This window comes from Aotus nancymaae, unplaced genomic scaffold (genome assembly GCF_030222135.1).
Source record: "Aotus nancymaae isolate 86718 unplaced genomic scaffold, 86718_ANA_hifiasm-v0.15.2.pri h1tg000011l, whole genome shotgun sequence".
Lineage (NCBI taxonomy): Eukaryota > Metazoa > Chordata > Mammalia > Primates > Aotidae > Aotus > Aotus nancymaae.
Window position 1 is genome coordinate 50,658,929 of NW_026988422.1, and position 21,693 is coordinate 50,680,621.

The window sequence follows — 21,693 nt, forward strand, 5'->3', positions numbered from 1 at the left end:
CCAACATTCAAATTCAGGAAATGCAGAGAACACCAGTAGATACTTCACACAAAGATGATCCCCAAGACAGGTAATCATCAGATTCTCCCAAGTCAAAATGAAAGAAAACATGTTAAAGACAGCTAGAGAGAAAGGTCCGGTAACCTACAAAGGAAAGCCCATCCAGCTAGCAGCATATGTCTCAGCTGAAACCCTACAAGCCCAAAAAGACTGGGGTCCAATATTCAGTATTCGTAAAAGAAATTCCAACCCAGAATTTTTTATCCAGCCAAAGTATGCTTCATAAGCAAAGGAGAAATAAGATCCTTTTTAGACAAGCAAATGCTGAGGAAGTTTTTACTACCAGACCTACCTTGCAAGAGCTCCTGAAGGAAGCACTAAATGTGGACAGGAAAGACCATTAACAGCTGCTACGAAAACATACTGAAGTGCGCAGGTCAGTGACACTAGAAAGCAACCACATACGTCTGCAAAGTTACCAGCTAACATCATGATTACAGGGTTAAATCCACACATATGAATACTAACCTTAAATATAAATGGGCTAAATTCCCCAGTTAAAAACATGGAGTGGCAAGCTGGATAAATAACCAAGACCCATTGTTATGCTGTTGTCTTCAAGAGATCCATCTTGCATACAATGGCAAGTATTGGTTCAAAATTAAAGGATAGAGACAAATCTACCAAGCAAATGGAAAACAGAAAAAGATAAGGGTTGCAGTTCTACCTTCTGACAAAACAGACTTTAAACCAACAAAGATCAAAAAAGACAAAGAAGGGCATTACATAATTGGAAAGGGTTCAAATCAACGAGAAGATCTAACAATCCTAAATATATAGGCATCCAACATTGGAGCACCCAAATTCATAAAGCAGGTTCTTAGGGACCTTCAAAGAGACTTAGACTCCCACACAGTAATAGTGGAAATCTTTAACACCCCAATGACAATTTTAGACAGATCATAGAGAAAAAAAGTTAAAAGATATTGAGGACTAGAACACAGCCATGGATCAAATAGACCTGATAGATATTTATAGAACTCTGTACACAAAGAGAACAGAATATACATTTTTCCTATTGTCACATGAAAAATACTCTAAAATTGATCACATCATCAGAAGTAAAACACTCCTGAGGAAATACAAAAGAAATGAAATTATAACAATTGCTAGGACCACAGTCCAATGAAATTAGAAATCAAGACTGAGAAATTTACCCACAACTGTACAATTACATGGAAATTGAATAACCTGCTCTTGAATGACTGGTAAATAATGAAATTAAGGCAGAAATAATTAAGTTCTTTAAAACTAATGAGAACAAAGATACAACATACCAGAATCTGTGCGACACAGTTAAGGCAGTGTTAAGAAGGAAATTTATAGTACTATATGTTCACATCAAAAAGTGAAGAGATCTCAAGTTAACAATCTAGCATCACAAGTAAAACAACTAGAGAACCAAAAACAAATCTCAAAGCTAGCAGAAGATAAGAAATAACCAAAATCGGAGCTGAACTCAAAAAGATTGAGACAGAAAAAATGTAGAGAAAAGAAAAATGCCTATTATAATGGATAAGTATAAGACTCCAGGTAGATACAGAGAATGATGACTTATCTAAACTTACTCTCTCTTAGCTCTGTTATTGCCTCCATTTTTCTCTTTGATGAGTTGTTTACTCTTTGCCAAAAATAATTTTGCTAAAAATTTATATCATGTTTTTAATTATTGTTAAATAATGTAAGTGTAAAGAGAACATTTTATATTTATAAATACATGTAGTATTTCTGAAACAGTTTTCTTAAGAAGTATATACCCTCTCTAATAACACTAACCATAATATATTGATCTACCATGTTGTTTATATCTCTGATGTCTGTGACATCAAGCACATTTGTCATGCTTTTTAAAATATATATTTGTGTGTTTGTGTGTGTGTGTGTGTATATATATATATATATTTCTGGCACATACTAGGCATATTCGTGGCCCATACTAGGTTTTTATATGTTTCTTAAACTGAAAATTAACTTATATTATCATATTCTTAAGACTTTATGCTAATATATTTAAATATAACACATGAAGCTTACCTTTAGAACTATTCCGTAGCTTAGTATAAAAGATAAACTTATCACTAATGAAATATAAATTGTAAATAGTCAGAAAAAGAAGAGGATGCCAAAATATTAACTGTGAAAGTAGTTGTTTTTGTATTCTATTGTTACCTTAAAAACCACCATAAAAATATGGTGGCTTTAACACAGATAGTGATTAATTATTTTTCACAAGTCTGTGGGCTTTCTGAGTGGCAATATCTTCTTCTAGTCTTGTTATTTCAGCCACATGAGTAGGGTCACTTATGTGGCTGAAATAATGTCAGCTTAGTTGGGTCTGGAGAATCTAAGATAACCTCACTCAGATGTGTGGGACCTTGGTGCTGGCTATTCCACTAGACCTTTCTCTCCAAATGGTCACCCATCATTCCATTGTCTAGCCCAGCCTTCCTAATGTAGTCATAGAAGTTTACCAAAGAGTGAAGACAGAAAAATGGAAACCTTTTGAAACCTAGGCTTCAGAACTGCCGCAACATGACTTATTGCCCATTCCATTGATCAAATCAAGTCAGACGTCCAGCCCAATTGCAAGCGTTGTGCAAGTAGACCCCACCTCCTGACAGGAAGATTTACAAAGAATGTATGACCATATTTAATCTTCTACAGTAGGATATGTGTAATTATTAAGTACAAAATTTGTTTCTAGACTTACAGACTATGAGTACTAAGTATCAGAATGAAGAATGAATAAATGTTTATAATCTTTTTTTTTAACTTTAAGTTGAAGTTTAGGGGTACATGTGTAGAATGTGCAGGTTTGTTACATAGGTAGACATACGTCATGAAGGTTGGTTGTACAGATTATTTCATCACCCAGGTATTAAGCCTAGTACACGTTAGTTATATTTCCTGCTTCTCTCCCTTCTGTCACCCTCTCCCCTTCCATATGCTGCAGTGTATGTTGTTCTTTCATGTGATCTCATCATTTAGCTTCCACTTCTAAATCAGAACATGTGGTATTTGGTTTTCTCTTCCTGTATTAGTTTGCTAAGGATAATGGGATCCAGCTCCATCCATGTCCCTGCAAAGAACATGATTTCATTCTTTTTTGTGGCTGCATAGTATTCCATAGTGTATAGGTACCACATTTTCTTTATTCAGTCTGTCATTGATGGGCATTTAGGTTGATTCCATGTCTTTGCTATTGTAAATAGTGCTGCAGTAAACATATATGTGCATGTGTCTTTATAATATAATGATTTATCCTTTGGATATATACCCAGTAATGGGATTGCTGGTTTGAATGGTATTTCTCTCTGTAGGTCTTTGAGGAATCGCAACACTGTCTTCAACAATGATTGAACTAATTTATACTCCCACCAACAGTGTAAAAGTATCCCCTTTTCTCCACAACCTTGCCAGTATCTGTTATTATTTGACTTTTTAGTAATAGTCATTCTGATTTGCATGAGATGATAGCTCATCGTTGTTTTGATTTGCATTTTGCTTATAGGACACATGTATGTCTTTTGAGAAGTGTCTGTTCATGTCCTTTGCCCAGTTTTTAATAGGGATGTTTGTTTGTTTTTCTTGTAAATTTGTTTAAGTTCCTTGCAGATGCTGGATATTAGACCTATGTCAGATGCATAGTTTGCAAAACGTTTTATCCCATTCTGTAGGTTGTTTACTCTTTTGATAGTTTATTTTTCTGTGCAGAAGTTCTCTAGTTTAATTCATTCCATTTGTCAATTTTTGCTTTTGTTGCAATTGCTTTTAATGTCTTTGTTATAAAATCTTTGCCCATGCATATATCCTAAATGGTATTGCCTAGGTTGTTTTCTAGGGTGTTTATCGTTTTGGGTTTTATATTTAAGTCTTTAATCCATCTTGAGGTAATTTTTGTATATGGTGTAAGGTAGGGGTCCAGACTCAATTTTTTGCATATGGCCAGCCAGTTCTCCTGGCACCATTTATTAAATAGGTTATTGCTTGTTTTTGTCAAGTTTGTCAAAGATCAGACAGTTTTAGATGTGCGGTCTTATTTCTGGGTTCTCTATTCTGTCCCCATCGCTTGTTTTTATAAGGCTTGTCAAAGATCACACAGTTGTAGGTGTGCGGTCTTATTTCTGGGTTCTCTATTCTGTTCCATTGGTCATGTGTATTGGTACAAAAGTACCAATTATGACCACAAAGTCACAAAGTCCAATGGCCTTGTCAGTTGAGGCCGGAATAAGAAACAATAGAGAATGTCTCAAAGTTAAGTAAGTGCCACAGGGGTTGATCATTTCTTCCTCTTCTCATCATCTTCCAGAAGGCCCTCCAGAAGTATAAGTGAGGTTCATTGGGGTCGCCATGACGTCCATGGCACGGTTAGACCTTATAGTTTTGTTTTTTGATTTTTTGAGATGGAGTCTCTCTGTCACCCAGGCTGGAGTGCAGTGGCATAATCTCAGCTCACTGCAACCTCCGCCTCCCAGGTTCAAATGATTCTCCTGCCTCAGTTTCCTGAAGCTGGGACTACAGGCATGTGCCACCATGCCTGGCTAATTTTTGTACTTTTAGTAGAGATGGGATTTCGCCACGTTGGCCATGCTGATCTCGAACTCCTGACCTTACGTTATCCACCCGCCTCAGACTCCCAAAGTGCTGGGATTACAGGCGTGAGCCACTACACCTGACCGGTATTTTTATATGCCAGAAATAATAGTGAACTATTTAGAAGAGTGAGTATTTAAGCTTTTCTACTTTTTATAAAGAAGCACAGACAATTGAAGTTTTAACTTTGGTTTATGAAACCATTTTATAAGCACCTTTATTATAATAATCGTTGATTTTTTAGGGGCTATCCTCAGAACAAAATTGTAACTATATCAGGGATTGAAATTCATTAGGTGGGCTCTCAGTAATCTACAATTTACATTTTTAAAAATAGTTTGTTGCCATTAATTAATCATTGCACAGAAAAATCCCCTTCATTTGGAGCTCTGAACTCTGCATTTCTGTGATACCAGAATAAAACACAAATCTGCAAAGAAAGGGAAAAAATCATTTTTAGATCTTGGATTTATTCTAAATAATCCTACATTTTGTGTCCACTGATGAATTTGAGAACTGAGGGGATTGTATTGTACATCTCAGTATCAGCCTGCTATTTGTATTTCACACCAGTTATCAGCAATTAAATGATGAAATTATATTTTTAAATTTTGACTCTGAATTGTAAAAACATAATGAAACAATATAATACCAATGCAAGTGTATGATTTTAATTTAATAAGCACTTAATTGCCCTTTTCAGCAAATAACTGAAATGTAGAATGCGTTAATAGAATTAGCAAGAATGAAAAAAATCAGCAGATGGAGATCCTGCTTTCACTTTGTTACAAACTAGCTGTGTAACTTTGCAAATTATTAGCAGATTGCACTTCAGTTGTCTCAGAAAATGAAGAGGCAAGTCTGCTAATGACCCTGCCAGCTCCAAAATCTTATGATATATAATTCTAATCTCTATAACTGTCATAGTAGTGTATTTTGAATGGATGAAAAGAACTTCCAATAAGCCATTAATTATAAACTCTGTATTTATGGTTTTTCTTGTGTTTTATTTACTTTCACGAATTTAATACTTGCATCCTCATTTGTTAATTATTATTAACAAAATAAATACTCAAAATTTCAGTGCTTTTTGATCAAGAGTGAAAATGTTCCATGAATTGTGCTTCAAAATTTTCTTTCTGACTATTGAAAAGAATCTGTGTTTCCTTGTTGTATACAAAATGTCTGAGGAATGGGATGTTTTGAGCAAGCAGGCAAGTTCTTCTGCTCATGACTATACTATTGTTTTCTTTCAGGAAACCCTGATAGATTGGTGTGATGAAAAGGAACTGAATTTGATATTAACAACTGGAGGAACAGGGTTTGCACCACGAGATGTCACTCCAGAGGTGAGATAGTACATGCCTTTTCATATTCAAAGGATTAAACTAATCATATTTTTAAATCCTTTTTACTATTTTTATATTATTTTTATAATTTTGCTAGGCAGAACAAGTGACTTGTGGTTCTAAGGTGAAAATTTTGCTGTGGATGAATTACGAAAATGTTTCTTGACTTTTTTTCTTTGGGCTTAAACTAGGAATTATACAATATGAGGAAGATTGAACTGGTCCAGAGGTAATCTGTCATTTTCTTGATGTCAGCATGATTTCAGGCACATTTCCAAAGGAAGTGATAGCAGAATTCTGATGGTTAGCATGGCATCTGGTCTGATGTGGTTTGTCAGTACAGTTCTTTTCTTAAGGTACCCTTGTCATTTGTCTAAAATTACAGTAAGATGACTGCAATAGAATATACTGATTTTACAGTACTATTGTTGAAAAGGGATATATTTTCTACGGTTATAAATGTGAATAGCATTTAAATGCAGAATGTAATGAGGCCAAAAGTAGAATTAATATCTAGGCTTAAGACCACAAGAATCACCTTCAACTTCTGTATATACAGGAAGAAAAATTAAGGAAAGAATAAAAGATAAGCACTGTTAAATAATATGGGGAGGAAGTATTTTCTCAAGAAAGCCATAAACCTCAGTTGTCACCTCAGAGTCATACATAAAATTAGATTACCACTTGTGACATTGTTTCCTTTACCTCCCCAAATCCCAAAAGTGTTTCTTGCCTCAGTTTCAACTTAATATTTACTATGTCTTTCTATTTCAAATCAGTATACTATTGTATCTACTACCTTATTAACGTACTTTTGCTCTGCATCTACTAAATAATTACTGGCCTTCTTATAATAGTACAATGGTTTTCAAACTTTAGCCTGCATCAAAATCAGCCAGAGGGCTTACTGAAACACAGATTACTTGACCCCACCCCTAGAGTTTCTGATTCAGTAAAGCTGCAATGGGTCTTGAGAATCTGTATTTCTAACAAGGCCCCAGGTGATGCAGATGTTGTTGTTGGACAGTAGACTATACTTTCAAACTTTGAGAACTGATGCTCTAGTATGTGAAAATGCAATTTTAAGAAGTAATTTTTTTCTATTCTTCTATATAAAAACAATGATACATGAACTTTTGATATTATTATAATTAGGGTTATAAATAAAATAGTTTTGGCTTTTAAAGCAATCAAAATCGAGTTGTATTGAGAGGGTAACTTCAACTGCAGAAATAAAGTCATCCTTACACAATTTATTTAACTTCTGGCTTCTATAGGGCAATGATTCTTTGGCCAAGTTTTATATTTCTTTTATGCTATGACTAACTGAAAACATACAATTGGGAAGGAAGCCATCTCCTGCAGAGGTGTGCTTGTGTTTTGCTTTCTTTGTAAGAACATTGACTACATATGTTAAGATATGGATATGGATTTTTAGAGTTTGGGTGCTGTGTTAAAATGTTTGAGTAAATCACTTTGGGTTTACATATCCCTATATTTTGTGTGATGGTTTGATATTTTCATATTTTCTCATAACAGAAAAGTAGAAAAAATTCACCAGAAAATTCATTCATAACCAAATAACAGTATTGTTTTTAATTCTTTGGATAATTCATTGTGGGGAAATAATTTACATCACAAAATGTTTTGTATCCTATAGGGCTTCAAGTTAATACAAAGTACTAGGTTGAAAATTCAAACCTTTGAATTCTGGCTCTGGTACTTATCAATACAGTGACCATAGATAGAGTTTTTTTACTCACCCTTCTGATGCTGTGTGGGGTTTTTTACTCACACCAATCAATTCTCCAACTCTCCAGATACCCAATATCCTTCTTTTTATTTCAATTGAATTCTGACACTACCTACCAGGAATTAGCACCAGACTCCAGAGATTTAAGGGCTCAGTCCACAAGATTGCCTTCACATCATATGCCAGTCCCAAGTACCAGATCCCCAGGCTACTCAAAATTCTGTCCTACTTGACTACAAAATCAGTTGGTTCCAATAACTCCCCCCATTTTCAGATTCACTTATACAATAGGTCAAAAACCTCTTGGGAACACTTTACTATAAAGATACAGTTTAGGAATTGTATCAATTTACTATAAAGCTTACCAGTTTACTATAAAGATACAATTTAGGAATAGCCAAATGCAAGAGATGCATAGGGCAAGGCATAGAGGGAAGGGGGTTCCATCTCCTCTTGGTATTTAACACCCTTCCAGCACCTTGATGTGTTCACCACCCTGGAAGATCTCTGAATCCCATTGTTTAAGACATATTATGGAGCTCAATCTCTAGCCCCACCCTTCAGTGGGTGGGACTGAAAATTCCAATGCTCTAATCACTTAGTTTTTTCAGTCACCAGACCAGCCTCATCTTGAGGCTATCTTGGCACTCACCCTAAGTCATCTAATTAGCATAAACTCAGATCTGAAGAAATTTGGGCCTGGCATAGTTGTTCATGCCTGTAATCCCAGCACTTTGGGAGGCGCAGATGGGTGGATTACTTGAGGCCAGGAGTTCAAGACAAGCCTGGCCAACAAAGTGAGACCATGTCTTTACTAAAAATACAAAAAATTAGCTGGGCGTGGTGGCACACGCCTGTAACCGCAACTACTTAGGTAGCTGAGGCATGAGAATTACTTGAACCTTGGAGCGAAGGTTGCCTTGAGTAGAGATCGCACCATTGCACTTCAGCCTGTGTGACAGAGGAAGACCCTGTCTCAAAAAAAAAGGATGGGGTGGGGGGCACAGCAGGGGGTGGTGTTTGTTAGGAATAACAAAAGTCACTCTCCTATCACTCGGGAAATTCCCAAGGGTTTTAGGAGTTCTATAATAAGTCAAGAACCAAGAACAAAGACGAAATGTACTTTTGTCTTATACCTCAATAGGCTAGTCATTTAACCACTCTGTGCCTTAGTTTTCTATGAAGTGAGGGAAATGGAAGCACCTATTTACCAAGTTGGCTGTGAGTATTGAGTGAGAACCAATTCCTGGTATTTTACATGAGAGTTAATTTGTAAGAGTTAAATATTATTTTATTTGTTGCTATGTGACTTATGTAACTACCAAATGAACACATTTGATAGTTTTTCTTTTTTGCATGTAGCCAACAAATAGACAACTGTAGCCTTTTACCCAGTTTAAAGTATGTCAGTGAAATCTTTAGCATCTTGTTAAGTTATTTCTTAATTTTGATAGGGTAAACTTCGTATTTGATCTTTCCCATCTCTATATTCCATAAATCAGAAACCTTGAATTTCTGCTATTCTAATATCTGTTTTGTTGTTTTGTGTTTTCTTTTTTAGTACTACTAGTTGACAAGTGTCTGTTTCCATGGCCTTATATATTTCATTATTCAAAAATTGAGCAGCATTTTATTCTTAAAGTTTTTTAGTTACTTGAAAACTACTGAGGTGCTCTTATATTAATATATACCTATAGCAGTTACATAGGTAAAATTATATTAGGGGTTTCTTAAATGGGTTTAAGATATATATAAATATGTTTTCTCTAATATCTGTTTTTGAAAAGAAGCAATTTACCTGATTGTGAATAACTTGATTTTTAATAGGTTCACCTCATATTTTATATGTATATATAAATACATATGATATGAATGGAGCAAATGTTTTGTAGCACTTGTGGGCTATTAAATAATACTAATAACATAAATAAATAAGCAAACATAAAATCAATATACGCCCACTGAAAAGTAATTCTACTAATTTCCCTTTTACTTTGCACCCTAGAGTATTTGCAGTTAATAGTTAAAATATAACATTGATGTGTCAGATAGGAATTTAGAAATGTAATTCTGGACCTAAATTATATAGTAATTTGTCAGTCTTTGATAGTTGTACCTAAAGAGAAGAAGCTGTTTCTAGACACATTTACCTATGTTATGTACATCAGGATTGCTAATATTTTTAAATGAGGTCAGAAGTTATTGGTAGAAAGCACAAATACTAATTTGATGAAAGTAAAATAATGTAAAACTTCTCCCTTAAAATCCTAATGTCTTATAGTCATAAATGTCAATAATTAGCTTAATCTATAAAACACAAAGGAAATTTGTTTGTGGGATGTGTGTGTTGTAAGAAAAAAATGAAGAATGAAAATTATGAATAGGATGAATGAAAAACAACAAAGATTTTGTCAATGGGTATGAGCTCTAGATAAAATGAAAAATTCAATCAACAGATTTATTTCCAGTTGTATTAAAAAGAAAAATAGAATATCATGTATAGTAAAGTTTATCTTCTTTATATATTTTATAGGAATAGGGCTAACAGAATTGGATTTCTAAATTATAAATTTGTTTATATTTTTAGGCCCTGTGTTATAAAATATGGTTCATCTGATACTTACATGCCTTCTAGCCTTCTCCATGCCTGTAGATATGAGATACTATCAAAGCTTACATAATAAAAGCCTAGTAATTCTCACTGATCAACTTTTTAGAATTTTGTTTTGATATTAAAAACTATTTTTTAATAGTAGATTGCGTTATATCCTCTTTTTTTTCTTTTTCTTTTTGAGGCAGAGTTTCACTCCATTACCCAGGCTGGAGTGCAGTGGTGTGATCTCAGCTCACTGCAACCTCCCTCTTCCAGGTTCAAGCAATTCTCGTGCCTCAGCCTCCCAAGTAGCTGGAATTACAGATGTGTATCACCAATCCCAGCTAATTTATATATTTTTAGTAGAGACAGGGTTTCGTCACATTGGCCAGGATGGTCTTAAACTGATGACCTCAAGTTATCTGCCCACCCTGGCCTCCTAGAGTGCTGGGATTACAGGTATGAACCACAGTGCCTGGCGAGATTGCATTTTTTTCTGATCCAATAAAGGTTGGATAATTCCCTAGTGAAATATTAGTAATTATAATGTTCCACAGAATGTAAAACTCATTTACATACAAAATATTATCCCTTTATGTCCCATTATTACTTAAAAACAGCCTATGTCCATAAAAGGTCTTATTACATAAAGGAATCTTTTATCATTCTTAAAAAATATAAGTTTAGTTATAGACATATAAGCAAGGTAAAGTGAGGGCCCTTTAGACATAAATGCATAAATTCTAGAAGAGACTAAAAGATTAAGAAATAACTAAAGAATATCTCTGTAATTATTTTAAATGTGATAATATAGTAAATTAGAAAATGTTAAACTGTTAAGTATTTAAAAGGCACAAAATAACTTTCAGTACTTTTAGAGCACTAAGCTATATCAAAGTAAGAGTATGCTAATATATTATTTTGATCACAAGTAAAAGAGTTAAATAAAACCTAACACATTTATGTCTCATTCACTCATTCATTCATGAAGCTTTTGTTTTTAATCCTCAATATGTGTTCAGTGCCATGCTTGGTACTGAAGTTAAAAAATGAGTGAGACTTTCACAGGAGGTAAGCAAATTGGCTCACAAGCCAAACCCAGCTGTCACCATTTTTTGGCATGTCCAGTGAGCTAAGAATAGATTTTACATTTTTAAATGGCTGAAAAAAATTTAAAAAGTAATATTTGTGATGTGAAAATTATTTGAAATTTGAATTTTAGGGTCTGTAAATGAAGTGTTATTAGAATAAAGCTACACTCATTTATGTATTGTCTATGGCTAAAACAGCAGAGTTGACTAGTTGTAAACAAGACCATATAGACTATAAAGCCTGACGTATTTATCATCTGATATTGTGCAGAAAAAGTTTTTCCACTCCTGGCCTGTTGGATGACACCAAGTAATCTTTACTCACTTTTTTTTTTTCACTATTACTTTTGGTTCCTTAGTAATCTGAATAATGTTAGGTTTCCTTTCTTATGTTTTTAATTTTAGATGGAGCAAAGAAAAAATACTTTTCTGCCATAATGAAGTGTATTGCCACATTGTCTCAATAGAAATATAGCATAACAAAAATAAAATATCCCTTATTCTAAATAATATATAAAATGCTGCACTTTAAAAATTGATAAAATGAATTTGTTGTACATTAAGTAAAATCTCACTCAAAAATAATTTTAAACTGACATTCTTAGGAATGCCTCATAATAAAAGTATGCTAATATAATTGATGATTATCAAATAAACAAAAGAAGAAATAAAAAAAATCAGGAAACTCTAAATTTGACATAAAGAATATTTATTTAAAAGGGTCCTTAAAACTGTTTTATTATGGTAGTGAAGAGGCACCAGCAAAATGACCAAGGGTGAAATAGGGAAAATACTATAAAATGGTACTAAAGAAACCTGACCTAGAAAAAGACTATCAATTTTAGAAGCTATATTCTGTTTATAGACTACTTTTAGGTTTCTTTGGGACAGATTAGTATCTAAGCTTTTCTACAAATATTTTTCACTTAGGTTATTAGATTTTTTTTTCATGAAAATGTTAATTTTCTAGTACAAATTAAAGAAAGTTGTTTTGTAAACATTGTTTTATAATCGATTTGTTGAAATGCATGTATTTCATAACTTTGAGTTTGTGTGTATTGTAAGACAGGTGTTAGTTTATGCAGTCATTAGTCATTTTTCTTTCTTATATTGTAATGCTTCAAAAATGAGAATACTGTATAAGTACTGGGAAGAATAAAAAATTGACCTAAGTTACCAACAACATGTTAATGATTTTCAGTTTGTTACTCTTGTGAACGATAGTGAGAAGTTACATTTAATAACTCACCTAAAAGTTAATATAGGCCATTTGGACAATCAGAAACCACTCTCCTACATTTTAACAGAGGCATAGCAAAAAACATCATATTTAATCATTTGTTTTTGTTAGAAAATTTGATCACTTACATAGGTTATTTAAATTATACAGCAGTTTTCAACTCCAGAGAATATTTTTGATATTCTCTAGAAAATATTGATTATTTTACTGGCAAAAAATGTCATTTTTAATACTCTAGAATATTTATTGTATACTCTATGAATATTTCTTTTCTGGTTCCAAGATTGTTTTAAGTAAAATAAAGTACCTATTATACATGATAAAGCTATAATTAATTGTGTGGAACTGTAATTTTGACTATCTTAAAATTGTTCTATACAAATAGGATAATTCAACAATATTAAATTGTTTACAAAGCAGAATACTAGAAACCCTTATACTTGAAGTATTTAAAACTAAATTTAATAAAATGTCCATTCCTCTATGCTCAGATTTGACAGTTATATTTGATGCCATTTTAAGGAGCTCATTCTAATTTTATGAAATAGTTCCCATGTCATGTCTTTGTCTAAACATGTTGGCATGCAATATGGTATAGTGGGAAAAGCTTACACTATAGAGTCAGACAGATGCAAATTTAAATATTAGTGCTACCGCTTACTATGAAATTTAAGGCAAGTTGACCTATCCACATCTGTCTTCTCATCTGCTAAATTAGCTAATTTTTCGCATCTGCTAAATTAGCTGATACGTACCTCTCAAAATTGTTGATTCTAATAATAAAAATAGTCAATAACAAAAACTAACACATATAGCAATTACTATATGCAAGGAACTGTTTTAAGTGTATGTTAACTCATTTAGTCTTCAAAACAACCATATGAGGCCAGGTGTGGTGGTTCATGCCCATAATCCCAGTACTTTGGGAGCCCAAACAGGGCAGATCACTTGAGGTTGGGAATTTGAGACCAGACTGGCCAACATAGTGAAACCCTGTGTCTACTAAAAATACAAAAAAAATTAGCTGGGCATGTTGTTGCATACCTGTGGTCCCAGCTACTCAGGAGGTTGGAGCATGAGAATCTCTTGAACCCAGGAGGCAGATATTGCAGTGAGTCAAGATGGGGCCACTGCATTGCAGCCTGGGTGACAGAGTGAGACACTGTCTGAAAAAAAATATATATATATATATCTATATATCTATCTATATATATATATATATAAAAGCCAGGTACTATTTATTGTTATCTCTGCCTTACAGATTGAGAAACTGTGATACAGATTGATTAATTGACTTCCCCAATATTTTTCAAGTAGTAAATGGCAATAAATGCATGTAAAAGGATCTAACATAATGCCTGTAATCTTTGTAGATGCTCAGTATTTGTTCTTTTTTTTTCTCGCTTAATTAACAGTACCACATATTATCTCTAATTAGATATGGTAGCCCTAAATACTTTTGCAACTAACCATTGTATTTCTGATAACTATTGTTAACTACAAACATAACTGGTAGATAAGTCTTAAAAAATAAGAATACCTTACAACACGTAGGTATGTGAAAAAGTAACTTTTTAGTAATAGCCCACTTTATATCTGGGCTTTATAATTATTTTTGTATTGTCCATTGAAAGCAGTATTTTTTTTTTATATCATAGGCACACTTAGGACCTTCCTGTTTGATAAGAACAGGATTCATTGTCTTTCTTCAATGTAACAAATATTTATGAAGCATCTTGGCCTTTATCGAACCTAAAGCTAAAGTACATATACTCCTAAAATAATCACGTGACAATTCAAGACAGTATAAACTTGGTACCAGAAATATTCAGCCAATTCAGGTGCAAAGATTTATTCAAAGAGAAAGATTAAGAGAGAGCTTGAATAATCAGTGAAATTTTTATAAAATTTAAGCTAAAATGTATAGGATTCAAGTTTTGAAAGAGGATGACATCACTGGTGGAAGTAAAGGAGGAAAGTATATGAGCAAGGCACAGAGAAATATAGACATAAAATCTTTCTGACTAGAGCAGAGAATTCACTTGATGTAGAAGGATAGATACATGAGACCTACATTATCTTATTTCTTTCATATACTGGCTAGAGAGATCCCAAATATAGGAATGAGAAACTTACTGTATTAGACTGTTCTCATGCTGCTAATAAAGACATACCCAAGACTGGGTAATTTATAAAAGAAAAGAGGTTTAACTCACTCATGGTTCAGCAGGGCTGGAGAGGCCTTAGGAAAATTACAATCATGGTGGAAATTGAAGCAAACATACTCTTCTTCACATGGCGGCAGCAAGGAGAAGTGCAAACCAACAGTGGGGAAAATCCCTTATAAAACCATCAGATCTCAGGAGAACTCATTATCATGAGAACAGCATGAGGGTAACTGCCCCCATGATTAAATTATTAATACCTCCAACTGAGTCCCTCTCGTTACACATGGGGATTATGAGAATTACAATTCAAGATGAGATTTGGGTGGGGACACAGCCAAATCATATCACTGTCCTTATTCAGAGATTCCTTGGAAATTTAGATCATAAGTCTACTATCAGCCAGTATAGACAGTAAAATCGTACTTTCAGGACTTTCTTAGACTTTTTTGAATCAGCATTTATTCAAATGCACATGAATACATTCCTCAGTAGGACTAACTTTATTCTTTCTGAAGGTTTTTTTTTATGCCCTGGTTTTAAAAAAAAGAAATTCTTGATTTAATCTGCAAACCTAGTAACTATTCACACCATTATATATTTATTTATGTATGAAATTTTCACCGCTGAGAGGCACCAAGTTCCAATTTTGTTGATTTGTTGTTTGAAAACCTTTTCAGTCAATTCTTCGCTTAGAATCAAGAATCAAGACAATCAAGGAATATGTTATCATAGATTTTTTCAGTGCTGTATCTCTCGTTAGCATTTTGTATAAAATTACAAACTTTATTATAGTAGAGAAATCATAGTATCTCAGAATTTGAAGAGAACAAAGACCAACATGTTCAAAGCCCTAGCATGCCCTTCTCTTTGCCTGAACATTTCAATCACCACTTTTTCTATCCAAGAATTCATTGTTTAGACAACTCTACTTGTTTGAAAGTCTAAACATATCAAACTGAAATCTGTCACCTTATAATTTCTATTCACTTTTCCTAATTCTGCTCTTGGCAGTGCACAAAAGAAGGTTAATTCCTCTTTTACATGACACTTCTGATATTTGAAAAGAAATACTACATTTTCTCCTTAAGTCCACTACTTTTGTATTATTTTTGCATTTATATTTTCCACCAGGCAAGGCTTTCCCAAAACATACATTCTCTATTTTTCTATGCATGAAAAAAGAAAAGCTCCATAGTAAAATGGTGCCAGCATAAAAAATTAGAGATACAAAATTACACCATTTAGATAAATAATTAGAGCAATAACTGACTTTGCATTCAAGACTGTTAAGTTGAACGGCTCCTTTACCATATAGTAGCATTAAAGAGGGAAGAATACATTGTTCCTTGAGGTCAGAATTTTTGCAATTTTGAGAATAAGGCAAAACCAAAAATTTTATATATGAAGAACCCACAAATAAAAATTTTATATTAAATTTGCTTTCAATATATGTCCTAATTGTATACCTACTCTGTGCTGTCAGTTTTCATTGAGCCCTATGGATAAGAGAGATCATATGTTAAATAAACATACAAGTAAGTATAGATACAAGTGATGGTAAGTTATGTTTCTAATTACAGTTCTGACTAGAAAAATAGTGTTGCCCATATAACCTTTTATGGAGCAGCATAACATTGTGGTTAATTCTGCTCTGTAATGGGTCATAAAAACAATAATAATAAAAATAGCATAATGGTTAAGAGCACAGACTATTTGGGCTTGGATCTCAGATCCACCTCTTGTATGCAACCCTATACAATTAACTTTAAAAACCTGTTTTATTATATGCCAAATGAAGATAGTAAGAGTACTTGCCTCATAGGGTAGTTACATTATGTAAGTAACATAATATAGGCACTTAAAACAATATTTACTTGCTATATATATATATACATCTCATAGGGTAGTTATATTATGTAAGTAACATAAGCAAGGCACTTAAAACAATATTTACTTGCTATATATATATATACATCTTTGCTATTATTATCTAGAATATATTTAGAAAGAGCTTTAGCTTTAAAAATAAGTAGCTGATGGTTGAATAAACATTATAAGAATTCTTCTCTGGAGGAAAAAAAGCAAACAGGGTACGACCTAGAGTATAGTATAGTATAGTATACACAATAGTATAGTTGTGGAAAAGGAAAAAGAAATATCAAAGAGGACACGTTAAATCCTTATTTTAGCTTGAATTTATCAGAGTGATAATACCTTGAAATCACCTTTCTAATTCACCCTTACAAGTCTACTGTTGTAAAAATGAAGAAAGGTTAGCATACCAGAATACTTTGCTTTTGCAAAACATGTGCTAAGACATTAACAACAAAATATAAATAAATCTTTTACAGATATATTAGTAAAATGCTAAAAGTATATTTATCTGGAAACATAGTCTCAGGAATGAAGATTTCAGGATATTCCTTTCTTTATTGCTGTCTGGAATGAGGAATATGAATTTCTCTGTCATATATTAGATACCTATCTATAAAATGGACTTACTGTTGCTTTTCACATAAAATGTAATAAGATGCAACAAATGAGTACTTTATATCTGTCAAATACTGTGAACTTCTCAGAATAATATCACTGTATTAGAAGGGCAGAATGTTTGTAACTTTGTTGTTACTGCCTGCCATAAAAGGCATCTAATAGGGACTCAGTAAGTAGATTCAGACAACAAAGTAAATAATTGTAATTATTCTAATAATTTTACCAGTATTACTTTCTTATATTGGAACTTGGAACTGCTACTAAAGTATGAAGGACAAATGTTCACTGGAGGTGGTAACCTTTTCAGATAATTATTATTATTATTATTATTATTGTTATTATTATTATTTTGAGAAGGAGTCTTCTCTGTCACCCAGGCTGGAGTGCAGTGGTGCGATCTCCGCTTACCGCAACCTCCGCCTCCCAGGTTCAAGCGATTCTTCTGCCTCAGCCTCCCGAGCAGCTGGGACTACAGGTGTGCACCACCACTCCCAGCTAATTTTTGTATTTTTAGTAGAGATGGGGTTTCACCATGTTGGTCAGGCTGGACTCAAACTCCTGACCTCGTGATCTACCTGCCTCGGCCTTCCAAAGTGCTGGGATTATAGACATAAGTCACTGCACCCAGCCTCAGATAATTATTAGTGGCACACAGATGAGAATTAGCAGAAAGGATCCAAGTTCCTTCAAAAAATGCTGAGAAGAAAGAAGCAGTAAACCTCTTGGAAGTACAATTTGAAGATGATGGTTGTCAGTTTCACTGAGTGAGTGAGACCAAAGGCCAAAGGCAACAATGTAGAAGAAGCAATCCATCATGCTGGAAGGACTGACTGACTGATATACAAAGAAATAAATTACACTCCTCTATGAAGAATGAAGATAACATTGTAGCCAGCAGTGCCACTGGGATAATTTAAGTGTCTTCCCCTCAGCTTCTTCACTCCATTGTATAAGTTTGATTGCAGCAAATAACATAATATCCTTGCATGGAATAATCCTCAGGCTGAACCTTTACAGAAAGAAAAGCTAGGTCAATTTTGATTAGGAGGTACTTCTGAATGTGATTTTACAAAATTTTTTAAATATTCTTTTTTACAAAATAGAGATTTTTGAACCAGAGAGAATATAATTGTTAGTTTTGAATATTGTATAACTATAATACAGTATTATTATGTCAATTGCCTGCTGTGATTCAAGATTACATTGTATAGGCAATCCCATTATAATGAGTTCACTTTAATAATAACCCCATTGATGAGATTCAAAAGAAATTCATATCATGCTGATTTCCAACTATTGTTAGGGTATGTGTTTAGAAGTTTAGTTAATTGTGTGATACTTTGATATAAGTTCTATTTATGGGCCCTATTTATTTCCTCTTTCATTCTCTCCCATTTTGCCATTTTCAAGACTTACTGGTACTGTACTTTGTCCTTCAAGATAGGGCTGCTCTGTGGGGTAGATCAATGAATGAATATCATCTTCTGTAATAAAGAATATTTAGAGGAATGAGAGGCTACTTGTATATAATATTGAAAGCAGGCTGGGTGTGGTGGCTCACGCCTGTAATCGCAGCACTTTGGGAGGTTGAAGTGGGTGGATCACATGAGGTCAGGAGTTCAAGACCAGCCGGGCCAACATGGTGAAACCTTGTCTCTACTAAAAATACAAAAATTAACCAGGTGTGGTGGTGCACCTCTATAACCCAGCTTCTTGGAGGCTGAGGCAGGAGAATCACTTGAACCTGGGAGGTGGAGGTTGCAGTGAGCCAGGATGGCACCACTGTACTCCAGCCTGGGTGACGGAGCGAGACTCTGCTAAATATAAAACAATATAGGACAGGGGTCAGCAAACTTATTATTTAAAAGGGCCAGATGGTAAATTTCTTAGATTTTGTAGGGCATATGGTCTCTGTCAAAACTACTCAACTCTGCCAGACCTGTAGCACACAGACAGCCATAGATGATATAAATGAATGAGCCTGGCTGTGCTCTAATAAAACTTTATTATGGACACTGAATTTAGATCTCATATATTTCCACGTGTCATTAAATACTATTCTTCTTTTGATTATCTCTGAAATCATTAAAAATGCAAAAATCATTTATAGATTGCAGGCCATACAAATGGGCAGGATTTGGCCCTTGGGCTATAGTTTGCCACCACCTGTTTCAGAACATTTCTATTCTATAGTGCACTAGCCTCTGCTCTGTTAATCTAAAAGCTCATAGTATGTGAGCTTTTGGAAAAATATTCTGAAAATTTGGGATTGAGAGAGGAAGCCCCATAAGAAGTTTCATGGACTCAAATATGTACTTTAAGCCTACTAGATATACATATACATGTACATGTACATATACATATACATATACATATACGCCAGGTACTGTTTAAGATGTTGAGATAGAGCAATGAGCTAAGTAGTCATTACATTTTAGTGAGAGGATACAAACTTTAAAAAAACAAGTAAAATGTTTAGTACTGGAGATGGTAAGTGCTATGAATAAAGATAAACCAGGGAGAGAAGATAGGTAGCCCAGGCAGGAAAGAGGGTTGTAATTTTAAATGGGGTCATTCATTAAGGAAGCCCTCATTGATAAGGTGACATTTGATCAAAGACCTAAAGGAGGAGAGGGAGGAAGCCATGGATCATGTGGAACCTATATGCCACCCTTAATGTAATAGAGGAGAGGCATGGCATGAACTGACATATTTTAATGGAGAAACAAGTTAGGAGACTATTAAAATAATCCAGGTGGAAAATGGCAATGGCATAGACCAGTGATAGAGATGGAAGTAGTGAGAAGTAGATTATTGATATATTTTGAAGGGAGGTAACAGATGGAATAAGAGAAAGAAGTCAGGTATAAGACCCAAGATTTGCCTTGGGAATTAGAAGGATGGAGTTTCCATTTACTGAAATGGAGAAGACTGTGGGAAGAGTAGGTTTCAGGGGCAAGATCAGGAATTTTACGTTGGTATGGAAACTTGAACTTCCTTTAGATATCCAAGTAGAGATATTGAATTGCAATTAGATATTAGGTATATGAGGCTGGGCACGGTGGCTCACACCTGTAATCCCAGCACTTTGGGAGGCTGAGGCGGGCAGATCACCTGAGGTCAGGAGTTCAAAACGAGCCTGGACAACAGGGTGAAACCTTGTCTCTACTTAAAAAAAAAAAAAAAAAAAAACACAAATTTCAGCTGGGCATGGTGGTGCACGCCTGTAATCCCAGCTACTCAGGAGGCTGAGACAGGAGAATTGCTTGAACCCAGGAGGCAGAGGTTGCAGTGAGCTGAGATCACACCACTGCACTCCAGCCTGAGCGACGGAGCGAGACTCCTTCCTTCACCCCTCATTCAAAAAGTAGATATTAGGTATATGCATCTAGACTTTATTAGGAAAATCTGAGCTAGAAATATTATTTTTTGGAGTCATCAACATATAAATGGAATTAAAATCCATGACAATTAATGAGATCACCAAGATATTTACTGGTATTAATATCCATTGATTGATATTACTGCCCCTGATTCTTTCTCATCCACTTTCAAAGAGGTAGGTAGTTTCCAGTAATTTGTCCCCCTGCTCATTCACAAAGAGTGGATGGGATCCCTCTGAATCAGAAACCCTACCTATACAGGAAGTACCATTAGTTGACCATCTTCCCATTTTGCCATGGTGTAAACATAGGAGTGAATTTTTCCAAGTACCTCCTTGCTGGAAACTGTTTGCACTGGAGGTAAGTGTGAGAGGGGAGGTTGTGGGCAATGATGGGGTGAGGGCTTCCTAAACCTTTCCCATAACTCAGAAATGGTTTCATTCTGAGGAAGGGAGAAGGTTCAGGCTGGTTCTTATTTCCCTGAACCAGTTCATATAGCCCTAAATTTGACCTGCTTTCCTCAAACTGGGAGTCAGAAATCCCTTTTCTCTTCTGTTTTTCTGCTGCAGAAATTCCCAACATTCCCATTTTGTGGGCTCCAGAAAGGGGTAAGCGAAGACTTCAATCCCAGCCAATCATTTTCAGATTAATAATTTTTAGTGTTTGGTTTATTTTATCATCATAAAAAATGCTTGGACCCATTTTTCGCATCTGTTTAATTTCCTTGTGGGTTGTTATGTATCTATATGTTCTAGGGTCATTCTGTTTCCCTGGGCAATAGAGTTCAGATCCATCTGCTATTTCCATTTGTGTGCTGTTCCCTTGTGGATTCTCATATGCAGTTTATTGATTACTGTATCCTAGATGGAAGACACCCAATTCAGGAGACTGCTTCACTCTCAATCTCATCTTTTCCTGAATGGTGTTTTATTCCTCTGCTGAGAGCTTGTTATTCCCCTACCCAACTGCT

At 34.4% G+C, this 21,693-nt stretch overlaps 1 protein-coding gene across 21 annotated transcripts in view; it reads left to right on the plus strand.

The window, feature by feature from the left end:
• Nucleotides 1–21,693, plus strand: part of GPHN (gephyrin) — a 689,448-nt gene that overhangs the window by 320,581 nt on the left and 347,174 nt on the right. For 13 of the 21 annotated variants that reach the window (XM_064374964.1, XM_064374972.1, XM_064374956.1 and 10 more), the window contains exons 4-5: nt 5,910–6,002; nt 21,293–21,331. In XM_064374964.1, the coding sequence (XP_064231034.1) occupies nt 5,910–6,002; nt 21,293–21,331 (132 nt within the window). The remainder of the gene's footprint in view (nt 1–5,909; nt 6,003–21,292; nt 21,332–21,693) is intronic. The other 8 variants (XM_012438040.2, XM_064374967.1, XM_064374968.1 and 5 more) reach the window with 1 other exon arrangement.